The following is a 12,785-nucleotide window of genomic DNA, read 5'->3' as shown; positions in this document are numbered from 1 at the left end:
TGCACCAACAAGCCCACACCCTGAATCACACCTACTGGCAATTGTCTCCACAAAACAAACTTTCCCCTTACGTTATCTAAAACCAGACTCTTAGACAAAAGGACAAAAAAAGCAAAACATAACCTTAAAACTATATTCTCAAAAACTAACACTTAAAACTAGAATCAACTGCATCCAAAAACTTAAACACTAAATATACAATAAGCACCATTCAAATAAACACAAAAAAACCCTAACAAACTTAATTTACACAGCACACCAACACCAAAAATAAATATATCTTTTATGGGGCACCAACACTGTCCTCAACACAAAGCCGACTGTCTTTTACAGCAAACTACCACTATCACAGCTTTGTGGTCAACAGTCTACTGGGTGGCAATTTGCCACAACTGCCTCGTTGATTGGGATGGTAGTTATAATCATCATCGTATCATCATCATCGTCATCATCATCATCATCATCATCATCAATCGAAATCTTAATAAACAGGCCAGGTCATCAATGGTTGTGCAGTCCAAAAGAGCAGTACAAACAAAATCAATTACAGGCCAGGTCATCAACAGTCAATTCCAGAAAAAATCTCTCTCAAAGGAACAAGTACTATAAGGAGGAATCACGGCTCAAAAAAATAATTAATCACTTCCACGCTGGTCGAATCAAATAAAGTAAATCCAGCATTCACACACACAACCGCCTCTAGCAGCAGTCAAATAAAAAAGCATTCGCCCCAAAACATTTACTAGTGTCCTAACCTAGCTAAAGGTAAACAAACAACCTCACTTATACCAACAGTCTTTCTCACAACAAACAATCAATACACTAATTACTCTCTCTCTCTCTCTCTCTCTCTCTCTCTCTCTCTCTCTCTCTCTCTCTCTCTCTCTCTCTCTCTCTCTCTCTCTCTCTGGATTTGGCAAACAAAAAATAAATAAGAATAAAACAAAAATTAATCCTCCACATTCCTCCCCCCTTACTTTGCCAAATCCTTCAACATTTTCACACAACCACTTACATTATTTTTCTCATTACCCAGTCGCAGTCAGAAATGGGACCTCTACTCCAAGTAACTGGGCCTTCATACATTCTCTCATTCACTTCTTCCTTATCACAATCATTCGCTACATTAACACTATTCCTATCTAAATCCCTATCATCTAATATATCATGTACAATCATATCTACCTCGTTCTCGTCTGGCCCTAAAATTACACTCATTTCTGTAAATAGTTCATCCATTTCATCAAAAACATTCTCAACTTTAGCAAAAGATTCATTCATGCTACTTATCATTCTCCTATCTCTCACTCTTGCGTTATTCATTCTTTCTTTTACATCATCTAACGAAAAGCCACACACACTATAAGTATCATTCATACTCAGTCACGTTTCATCGGTATTAACACATTTATCTTCCATACTCACTTGTACATTTTCACCCTTGTCATGCTTATTCTGGTTCCTACCTATGCCTATAAATTTCCCTTGCACTTTTTCCTATATTCAACTAAGACTAATTGCTTATTTTCCAGCCATAACTTCTCATGCATACTAGGTTCATACTTACACAATTCCAACCAATTATTCATCCCATTCTCATGAACATTGATCCTATTCCTTCCACACACACAGGAGGACTCACCCAGCTGAACCCTCTTACACTCTAGTTTCCCGAACATCCTGGCTGACTTAATCCCTTCTTCCTACATACTCTAGCTATATGCCCATCTACACCACATTCAGTACACTCCTTGCACATTCTAGCATAATGACCGTCCTTACCACAATTGCCGCAAATCACATTTGTACGATTACTCCAACATCCACTCGCTATGTGCCCAGTCATACCACACCAATAACATTTAACCCCTTTCTCTTTCTTACACTCACTAATACGATGCCCTGTCTCTCCACACCCGAAACATGCTCCTAACGCCCATCTACACTCATTCTTTTTATGCCCTACTTTCCCACACCTATAACACTTTTCATCACGGACACGACTGTTTGACATACCTCGTTGCACACTCACACTCCTATCCCTATTGCGCCAATTACCCTGCCTAAATCCACCATTTGCTTGCGCAGTTCCTCCGTTACTTGCCCTAACACTCCTATCTATTACTTGATCAGCAATCCTCATTGGCCCTCTCATAACAGCATCTCTAACACTAACAAATTCTGTCACACTTTCCTCCATTCCAGTTCTTACACTCACAGATTTACTTTCATACACCTATCCAACTCGTAATTCTCAACTATCTCTAAAATATCATCCCATGTCAGTCTTTCTTTCGTCCACCTCATTTTCTCCTTCTGTTTCAAATTAATAAACTCAGCAACATTCTCAGGTACAGTCACCAAAAACTTCCTTATTAACTCCTTATTCTCATTTATACCTTCATCCCCATAATTCTTCCTAGCTAAAGTTTCCAACCTACATACATACATTGATATAGCTTCTCCTGCATTCATCCGTGCCTCATCAAAATCATTCTTACGCTTATACCTAACACTCCCTTTCATATGTTTTACCTGCTCAATTATTCTCTTTTTCACACTTTCATAATCAACGTCACTTACACTCATTATCACACCATACATCATCAACAAATACCCAGTCAAATATTCTTCTAACTCCCTAGCCCAAACTCTCTTACTATCACCATATTTATCCTGACAATACCTCTCATACTCCCTAAAAAAATCATACACATCCCTACTACTATGCTTATTGAACCTTTCACACCTCGGTACCTCTCTCATAAACACTGTCTTACAAACTTCAACTTCATTCTCACTATCTTCACTGCCTACTCCCTTGTTGCCTTCTTCCTCATTTGAATATAATGAATCCACTTCAACACTTAAATTCCTATCCTTAATCATTCCCTTCTTACCCTTTTTCTTTCTTACCACTTTCACCCATTCACGATCATCCTCACTCTCATAATGACCTTTCTTCTTTTCCCTCTTCTCATTACTTTTACCTTTCCTTTCATCTTTCCTCTTACCTTTCTGTTCATCTTTACTATACCTAGTCCCTTTAACTTCACTATCACTATCACTTCCTTTCCCATTATCACTTACCTTAGCCTTCTCTCCCACTATGAACCCTTTACCCAAAGCTGAGGACGCTCCTCTGACTGCACTTTCACCCATGTACATTTTCATCATTACCATTACCTGCCCCATCATAGCTTCCATTTGTTCTTCATTCTCACGCTTACTTATCTCAACACCCTCTTCCACTCTCTCTACAGTTCCCTTTAGCACTTTCAGTTCCTTTTGCATCTCCTCATTCTCACAACTTAACCTCTTATTCTCATGCAGCAACTTCTCCTCACACTCCTTACTCAGCCGCAATTCCTCCCTTAATAATTTGTTATGCTCTTCAATTTTCAGTCTTAACTCTTAATATCTTATCCTATTCAGTCCTTCGTCTAATAGTCCAGCTATCAATCCCACCTCGGCAGTCCCTGTTCGGGCGCCAAAATAATGTGGCAGGATGTTGCAACAACAAGCCCCACACCCTGAATCACACCTACTGACAATTGTCTCCACAAAACAAACTTTCCCCTTACGTTATCTAAAACCAGACTCTTAGACAAAAGGACAAAAAAAAAAAAAACATAACCTTAAAACTATATTCTCAAAAACTAACACTTAAAACTAGAATCAACTGCATCCAAAAACTTAACACTAAGTATACAATAAACACCATTCAAATAAACACAAAAAAAACCCTAACCAACTTAATTTACACCACACACCAACACCAAAAATAAATATATCTTTTATGGGACACTAACACTGTCCTCAACAGAAAGCGGACTGTCTTTTACGGCAAACTACCACTATCACAGCTTTGTGGTCAACAGTCCACTGGGTGGCAATTTGCCACAACTGCCTCACTGATTGGGGTGGTAGTTATAATCATCATCGTCATCATCATCATCATCATCATCATCATTATCATCCTGTTGTCCCTTTGAATGAGAATCTAGTCAACATAATTGATAGGCGTATCCCTTCTCGTGTGCTAAGGTACCGAGTGAAGGACAAACCGTGGTTCAATGATGATTGTAGACGTGCTTTTTTGGAGAAGCAGGAGGCCTATCACCTTTGGAAGGGTAACAGATCAGATTTGACCTGGAACAACTATACTCAGCTTCGAGCTTTTGCTCAGAGAGTTTATGCCTCAACTGAAAAGGAGTACAATTTAACCATAAAAGAAACACTTTCTGGTACAACTCAGGAACATAAATGGTGGTCTACCCTTAAATCTGCACTCTTTGGTGTAGATGCAACAGTTCCTCCTTTACTTAAGCCAGATGGCTCAGTCACTCACTGTCCAAAGGAAAAGGCAACCCTTTTGGCTGATGTTTTTGACAGTAAACAGAGTAATGAAAAACTTGAACTTCCTCATTCCTGTTTTCCTGAGGCTAAACTAACTAGTTTAGCTTTTCGATCTCGTGAGATTAAAGCTCTGTTGATGGACCTTGATGCTTATGGAGGTGTAGACCCAAATGGTATTTTTCCTTTGTTTTTTATAAAGACAGCAGATTTCTTGGCTCCAAAGTTATCTGTTATTTTGCGCAAGTTAGCAAGAAGAGGAGCTTTTAGCACTAGTTGGAGAATTGGTAATGTTACTCCTCTATGTAAATGTGTTTGTGGTAGCTCAAGTCCCACTGATTACCGCCCAATTTCCATAACTCCCATATTATCTAAAGTTTTTGAACGTCTTCTGGCAAAACGTCTTAATAGGTTTGCTGAAGGTAATCATCTACTCCCTAGTTTGCAATTTGGTTTTCGTAAAGGCCTTGGAGCATGTGATGCCCTTCTTACAATCTCCAATGCTGTACAGAAATCCGTTGATTGTGGTCGGGAAGTTCGTATGATTGGCCTTGATTTTAGTGCTGCCTTTGACCGTGTTAGTCATGAGGCCCTTGTTTTCAAACTGAAACAGTTGGGAGTGGGTGGGTCGTTTCTTAGCACTGATTTTTTAAGTAATAGATCTCAAAGAGTTGTTGTTGATGGGCACCATAGTGATTATAGGAATGTGATATCCGGTGTTCCACAGGGTAGTGTTCTTGGCCCATTACTTTTCATACTATATACACATGACATGTGGTTTGGCCTAGAAAACAAGCTTGTTGCATATGCAGATGATGCTACTCTCTTTGCATCAATTCCATCCCCTGAATGTAGATCTAGGGTTGGTGAATCCCTTAATAGAGATTTAGCTAGAATTAGTGCATGGTGCAAATTATGGGGTATGAAGTTGAATCCTAACAAAACTCAAAGTATGATTGTAAGTAGGTCAAGGACGGTGGTTCCTCAACATCCGGATCTCAGTATTGATAATGTTTCTTTAAATATGTATGACTCTTTCAAAATTTTAGGTGTGATTCTCGACAGTAAATTTACTTTTGAGAAACATATAAGGTCTGTGTCTTCTTCAATTTCACAAAAAATAGGCTTATTGAGAAAGTCTTTCAAGATTTTCGGTGATCAATCTATTCTGAAGAAGTGTTTTAATTCTTTCATTCTACCTTGTTTTGAGTATTGTTCTCCTGTCTGGTCTTCAGCTGCTGATTCTCATCTTAATTTGTTGGACAGAAACTTACGGTCTATTAAATTTCTTATTCCTGATCTAGATATTAATCTCTGGCACCGTCGTTCAATTAGTTCATTATGTATGTTGCATAAAATTTTTCACAACTCTGACCATCCTTTACATTCAGATCTCCCTGGACAATTCTATCCTGTTCGTAATACTAGGCAGGCAGTTAATTCTAATAGCCAGGCCTTCTCCATCACGAGGCTCAATACTACGCAGTACTCTAGAAGTTTTATTCCATCTGTGACCAAGTTGTGGAATGATCTTCCTAATCGGGTGGTTGAATCAGTAGAACTTCAAAAGTTCAAAGTTGGAGCAAATGCTTTTTTGTTGACCAGGCGGACATAGTCTTTTTATAGTTTATTTATGACATATTTGTTTTTGATGTTGTTGATAGTTTATTATATGACATGTCTGTTTTGACGTTGTTTCTTATTTTAGAATGATTTATTTTTAATTTGTTCTCTTCATTTATTTATTTCCTTATTTCCTTTCCTCACTGGGCTATTTTTCCCTGTTGGAGCCCCTGGGCTTATAGCATCTTGCTTTTCCAACTAGGGTTGTAGCTTGGATAGTAATAATAATAATAATAATAATAATAATCGAACTCTTAATAAACAGGCCAGGTCATCAATGGTTGTGCAGTCAAAAAGAGCAGTACAAACAAAATCAATTACAGGCCAGGTCATCAACAGTCAATTCCACAAAATAAAATCTCTCTCAAAGGAACAAATACTATAAGGAGGAATCACAGCTCAAAATAAATAATTAATCACTTCCACGCTGGTCGAATCAAATAAAGTAAATCCAGCATTCACACACACAACCGCCTCTAACAGCAGTCAAATCAAAAAGCATTCGCTCCGAAACATTTACTACTGTCCTAACCTAGCTAAAGGTAAACAAACAACCTCATTAATACCAACAGTCTTTCTCACAACAAACAATCAATACACTAACTACCTTTCGCTCGCTGACACAATCTCTCTCTTTCTCTCTCTCTCTCTCTGGATTTGGCAAACAAAAAATAAAAATAAAACAAAAATTAATCCTCCACAACAAGGCTAGAGTTAATCGGCTGCCCTTGGGTTTATGGCCCGCCCGGTAGTCTCTTCTCCTCTGCCGTGATGAAAGTCTCCTGTGCATTTTCTTCCCAAAAAGGCCAGTTTCATCGCAGTTGAAGACTTGTTGGGGGATGAAGCCATGTCGGGCGATAACTGAGGCAAAGGTTGTGACGAAGTCCGCCGCAGCTTTCGCGTCAGAACTTGCTGCTTCCCCATGCCTCACAACCGAGTGTATCCCAGTCCGTTTCTTGAAATTATCCAGCCAGCCACGACTGGCTTTGAAGGTTTCCGCTGGCGTCGAAGTCTCCCCTTTCTCGGCTGCTTGCTTCCCTTTCAAGTCATCATAGATTCTACTGGCCTTCTCACATATGATCGTCTCTGTCACGCTATCTCCCGCCAACTGTTTCCCCTTTATCCAGATTAGAAGAAGCCTTTCCATCTCGACGTGAATATCACTACGCAGCTTGGAAAGGATGGTTACTCCTTTGGAAGGCTTCATGCTCTTTATAGCATCCTTCTGCTTGAGGGTGGTACATATAGTCGATGTACTCCTTTCACATTGGCGCACCAGCTCAGTCACTCTTACGCCACTCATGTTTTGCGATTATTTCATGCTTCATCTCCATTGTCATCATATGCTTTTTCTTTTCACTACCCTTGTTTGCACTTGCTTTGGACCCATTGTTTATTTAAATAATCATGCACTGATTCACGCAAAAAAACACGTAGAAAAAAAAAACAATACGGCCAATGCTCGGAGATCCGACGGGAAAGACTGAGCGATGCTGTCCTCATGAGGAACCTCTTGCACACGCGGCCACCTGGCAGCCGCATAGGGAACTACTGTAACTCGTATCCCAGGATAAAAATTTGCTCGGAACTCTCCTCGTATCTCAATTTTCTCTAATGTTGGGACGCTCGTATCTCAAGGTATTACTGTATTGTGTAAAATATGTAGTTTATACACATGCTAAATTAATCAGTGATGTACAGACACTCGTGTATATGTGTGTGTTCCAACATCTCAGCTGACATCTCTCTCTTATCCCTTCCTATGCGGACTTACTTCATAGGCCTATGATATAAGTCTTTATAGAAATGGTTTATTTTTTGTAATGGTTTAGCTTTTATTAATAGCAATATTTTCGGTTTGAGGATGTTGTAGTGTTGCATAAATTGCATAAAAATCACAATTAAACTAACTCATAATTTCGCAGCCGAGTTACAGTTGCAAGACCCCTCCTTCTCCCTTCCATTCGCTCTTCAGGGTAGAATTCTCCCTCTACCCAGGACCCACTTGCTTTTACCTAATCGTTATTTCACCAATAGCGAGTTTTATTAATTCCGCGTTTTTAGTAGATTCTTGTATTCAAAGAAAGTTTATAGTAACATGCATTTCTTATGCATAGTGTAATTTATCCCAATTTGTGTTAAAATGTGTGAAAAGTTACAAAATTATGCGGCATGCATCCTAAAACAAGCTCCTGTCGTTGACTTTGGAGGGTATTATTAAATTTAGATTTATCATCATGATACTTTATAATATATTTATTCGTTAACATTATTCATTAACAAAATCTTATATCTGAGAGAGAAATTTGTATTAGTAAATAAGTTTCAATTCACATTACTTGTCAAGTATTTGAAAACAATGATGGTATTCGGACAAAAATACTTCCGACCAATCAGCTATTAGGAAACTTTTCCGAGCTAAAAGCGCACCACCACAAGTCTGTGCAAATCTGCCTCGCTAAAATAAATTGACTATTTATCCTTTCACCTTTCTTCCCTCATCCCCTTTGGGCATATTGCCTTATTGTGTACCTTGAACTTTTTCATCCTGTTCAGGAGGGAGTGTTCCAAGCATGTTAACTTTTACTTCAATAAATTATTAGAAACTTTTAAATACTGTACGTTCAAGCTTTGTTTTCTTTCTACCAAATCCTTCTATATGCAGTATATATGTCTTTCAGTCAGCGTGATGTATAGAATTTTAGCTGGATTTCATTTTTATCTGAATAAAAACTAAATGTTTCAGCCCTCATAGAAAGAATTTTGACTTCATTGATCTTATTAAAATGCTTAGAAAAGTGTATGATGTGTTTGAAATCGACATACAGTATAACAAATTCTGCTACTAACACCTGAATTACTAATCTCATATACAGCAGAAGGATATTTTACTTATGTCGATTTCAAACACATCATACATTTTTCTATGCATTTTCATAAGTCCAATGAAGTCAAAATTCTATCTCTATATTATATGACTATGATATGATAAATATGAATTTCCTTTTCAGGATTAAAGATCTTACTTAAAAAATGTTTTCCTTAAAATGCTTAGAGAGTTACATGTTATTCTTAAAGCTATAAGCAATTCTAAAAACAAAATATTTGCAGGCACATCGTTTCGACCTCCTTTACCAACAGTCAGCTGGGAGGATGATATAGGTGATTGCTGTGCAGACTCATTGTCCGAGAGACTAGCTGATTCAGAACCAGATCCACTGCCATCTCCTACCTCTCTTGGTCTTCATGACTGCACTCTATAAAGATTGGTAATCTACATTGTAGGTCCCAGATCTTTCAAAACACACTGCCACCTGATGTAGGAGCAGTTGGTAATTCTGTGATCAATTCTTGCGAAGGTTATTCAGAGAATTACTTTCTGCTGACATCTTCATTAAAACATTTGTTAGTTTTCACATACCCATGATATTGTAATGACCTCCCATTTTTATGGAAAGCCATCCATTTTTATAGATTATTATTTGCTAAATATGATTTGCCATATTTTTTAAAGATTCATAAAAAAAAATTATTATTTAATATTAATTTTTAGAAGCTTGCATATTTTGCAAGATGATTGTTTGTTAAGATTTATACGCAAATTTTTTCTTCTAGAACTTCGGTTGAGAAAGTGAGTTTTTTCAAAGCTTGAAAGTCATCTTTTTCTTAAGATATTCAGTTGTAAATATGGCTGTGTAGCACTACTTTTAAATGGTATTTCAAGTTCATTGTACTATTTTGTAGCATATGATCATGCTTTATTAGGACTACTCTGACAAAGTAGCAGTGCTTTTATGCAGCATTTTCTGATATCTCTTGTAAATTATCTGATATGCAGTTTGATTTCTGGGATTTGTCATCAACAGCTACTGTATCTTTCTTCTTGTAATTTTAGACTATGTGTTGTACTTCCAACAAGTGATCCCAAATGACAGAATAAATGAAATAAGAAACCATGTTAGAAATAAATCACTATACTAATTGAGCTTTACTTCCTAGACATCTATGAGGGTACTTTGTCACCAAGTATGACTAATTCCTTTAGAGTATCTTGGATTGTTTTTATGTTAATGAACGATACGACTAAAAGGCAAAAGTTGGCCACTGGTAGCTGATGTATGCAGATAACCTAGTGTTAAGAGTAGAATCAAAGTAAGTGAAATTAATGTTTGTAAGACATCATAAGTGTGATGCAAAGGAGAGGGTTAGAAATCAGTGTAAAACCAGCACTTGTTGAGACTAGTCACAATACAGAAGAAAAATTAGTCTGAATAGTGGCTATGGGTTTGCTACAAGTTAAGTGTTGAGGTTGGACTCAATGTGTATCAGATGCTTAATATTACAAATTATAAATTGAGTAAAGGCATTCAGATTTACGAAATGTATTGTACAGTAAAATCAGAAATCTCTAGGGACGAGCACCAAAAAACAATGATAAATAAAAACCTAACTGAAATAGTTTCACTCAAATGCTGGTTCAAATTTGGTGACTTAAATATTAAGCATTGTACAATAGTTAGCCTTTGACATGTAATACCATCCAGTAATAAAGATTTTTAGCAAGATAATTCCATCTTTGTAAATTAGATAAACTTGATAAATCTGTAAACAAGTCTTTTAATATAATAAAATGGAACTTGATATGAAATAAATTGTATACTGAACACATATCAATTTTTTCTTGTTAAGAAAAAAAATCATAGTATAAAGCTTGTGGCCTAATACCAGAAAGGGGATTTTGACGAAGGAAAAATCTATTTCTGGGCGAGGAACCTGTGTCACCCAGTGAAATGCTCCTCTAGCACCATTTCTAAGGCATAGTTATTGCTGAATATACCTGAGAAAAAAGAGATGCATGGAATGCCAGGAATAAACCTAGCCCACTCACTCTTTGAGTGTTGGTATAGAAAACTGGGGCGTGATTGAACCACGACCATAGATCCCTCACCAATTAGACCTCTCCTTCATCAACATCCCCCTCCACCCCTACATCTCCCACCCCTTATCTTCATTCCTCCCAGCACCTAAAGCTTGGACCAACCAGGGTGAGGGAAAAAGGAAAAGGGTGGGTTCACTGGTGGCGACACAGGTTCCTCACCCAGAAATAGATTTTTCCTTCATCAAAATCCCTTTTCTGGGCTCGACCTGTGTCGCTCCGTGAAATCATAACAGAGAAATGGTTCAAGCTTGGGAAGAGTTAAAGATAAGGAACTCAAACCAAAAACATTTAATGCAAAAAAGAGAGTTTAATAACACCAAGATATTTACAAACATAAAACACAAGGTATACAAAACAGATAGATATACTGGGTAAACTCTCAAAAAGGAAAATGCCATTACAACTAATAAAATTACAAATGCAAATCATACAATGTAAACTGAGGTTAGGATGTAAATCAAAATCACAACAAAGGACGGTAGGGGGAGTAGGCAAGGCAGGATAAATCCGCTTCTTATAAGAGACAAGATCAAAAGAAAAAAGGGAAAGAAAGAAGGACCTAGTTACAATAGTTCGTCTCTATACAGAGGAATTATACTCCCAGCTGTCACTGCCACAAATTTAAGGGTCTCCAAGGATTTTAAATAATGATGTTTAAAGACTGTAGGAGATTAACATCCGGTGTACCGTTTCAAATCTTCAAAATTCATGTGATGGAAATAACTGAGGTTGCCACAGCCCGGACATCATGGGCATGAGGAACCGAGAGAGGATTGGCTTATTTAATAAAATAAAGCATTTGCTGCCTAATCCCCTTCAGGGAAAGAGTTCCACCACGTTCCCAAATAAACAAAGGACCTGAAGATGTAGTAGAAGTTCTACGCAAATAATCTTGGAGAGTGTAAACAGGACACAGGGAAGGATCCTGAGTAAATGGAGCAATTTTCCATGGGGTCCATAAAAACAACTTGTTTATGAACAAAACAATTATGCAATTACAATTTAAAAGTAAGGGATTTTGACGAAGGAAAAATCTATTTCTGGGCGAGAGACCGGTGCCGCCCAGTGAAATGCTCCTTTTACATCATTTCTAAGGTAAAAACTGCTATAAAATTACCAGAGAAAAAGTTGTATAGGAATGCCAGGTTGAACCCAGCTCGCTCACCTTATAAGGTGTCGGTATAATACTGGGGCGTGATAAATCACAACCAGAGGTCTCGCACCATTTAGAAATCTCCTCTCAATATCCCTGTTACAGCGAGGTGCCGTTCAACACCCATCTCCGAACTCCTACCAACAATCCAACCCACGCCAGTGACGTCACTCCTTATAGCACCCAAGTTTGGGGCCCATGATGGGAGGGAAGTCAGGGGGGGGGGGTTCACTGGGCAGCACAGGTCTCTCGCCCAGAAATAGATTTTTCCTTCGTCAAAATCCCTTTTCTGGGCTCTACCTGTGCCGCTCCGTGAAATAGTACCAGAGAAAAGGTCCCAAAACTTGGAACAATACCTGAAGGGGAAGTAATTAAATACAATATAATACCAAAACATTGTTTAATCAAAGAAATAGGACATACAAGGTATCCCGTAAGTAAATACTCTCAAACATCAAGGAGGGATGGTAAATACAATTGTGGCAAAAATCCCAAACTAAGGGATGGCAGTCAAGGCAAGGTAAAATAATGATGCAAGATCAAAATTAATTAACAACCTTAAGGGTAAAATAACAAAAATCAATTCGTGGGAGAGTAAGACTATTAACAGGTATAACAAAAATCAATTCGTGGGAGAGTAAGACTATTAACTGGTATAACAAAAATCAACTCGTGGGAGAGTAAGACTATTAACAGGTGTTATAAAAAACAATA

The 12,785-nt window shown here is 37.8% G+C and overlaps 1 protein-coding gene across 7 annotated transcripts in view; it reads left to right on the top strand.

Annotated features, from left to right (window-relative positions):
• LOC137635197 (G patch domain-containing protein 2-like) overlaps window positions 1-10,631 on the top strand; it is a 784,198-nt gene extending 773,567 nt beyond the window's left edge. For all 7 annotated transcript variants that reach the window (XM_068367662.1, XM_068367664.1, XM_068367658.1 and 4 more), the window contains one exon: window positions 9,091-10,631. In XM_068367662.1, the coding sequence (XP_068223763.1) occupies window positions 9,091-9,242 (152 nt within the window). In that variant the 3' untranslated portion in view covers window positions 9,243-10,631. The remainder of the gene's footprint in view (window positions 1-9,090) is intronic.
• Window positions 10,632-12,785: the final 2,154 nt, after the last annotated feature.

This window comes from Palaemon carinicauda, unplaced genomic scaffold (assembly GCF_036898095.1).
Source record: "Palaemon carinicauda isolate YSFRI2023 unplaced genomic scaffold, ASM3689809v2 scaffold10, whole genome shotgun sequence".
In the NCBI taxonomy this organism is placed as follows: Eukaryota; Metazoa; Arthropoda; class Malacostraca; order Decapoda; family Palaemonidae; genus Palaemon; species Palaemon carinicauda.
The sequence above is the reverse complement of the archived record's forward strand: the minus strand, read 5'-3'. Positions and strand labels throughout refer to the sequence as shown.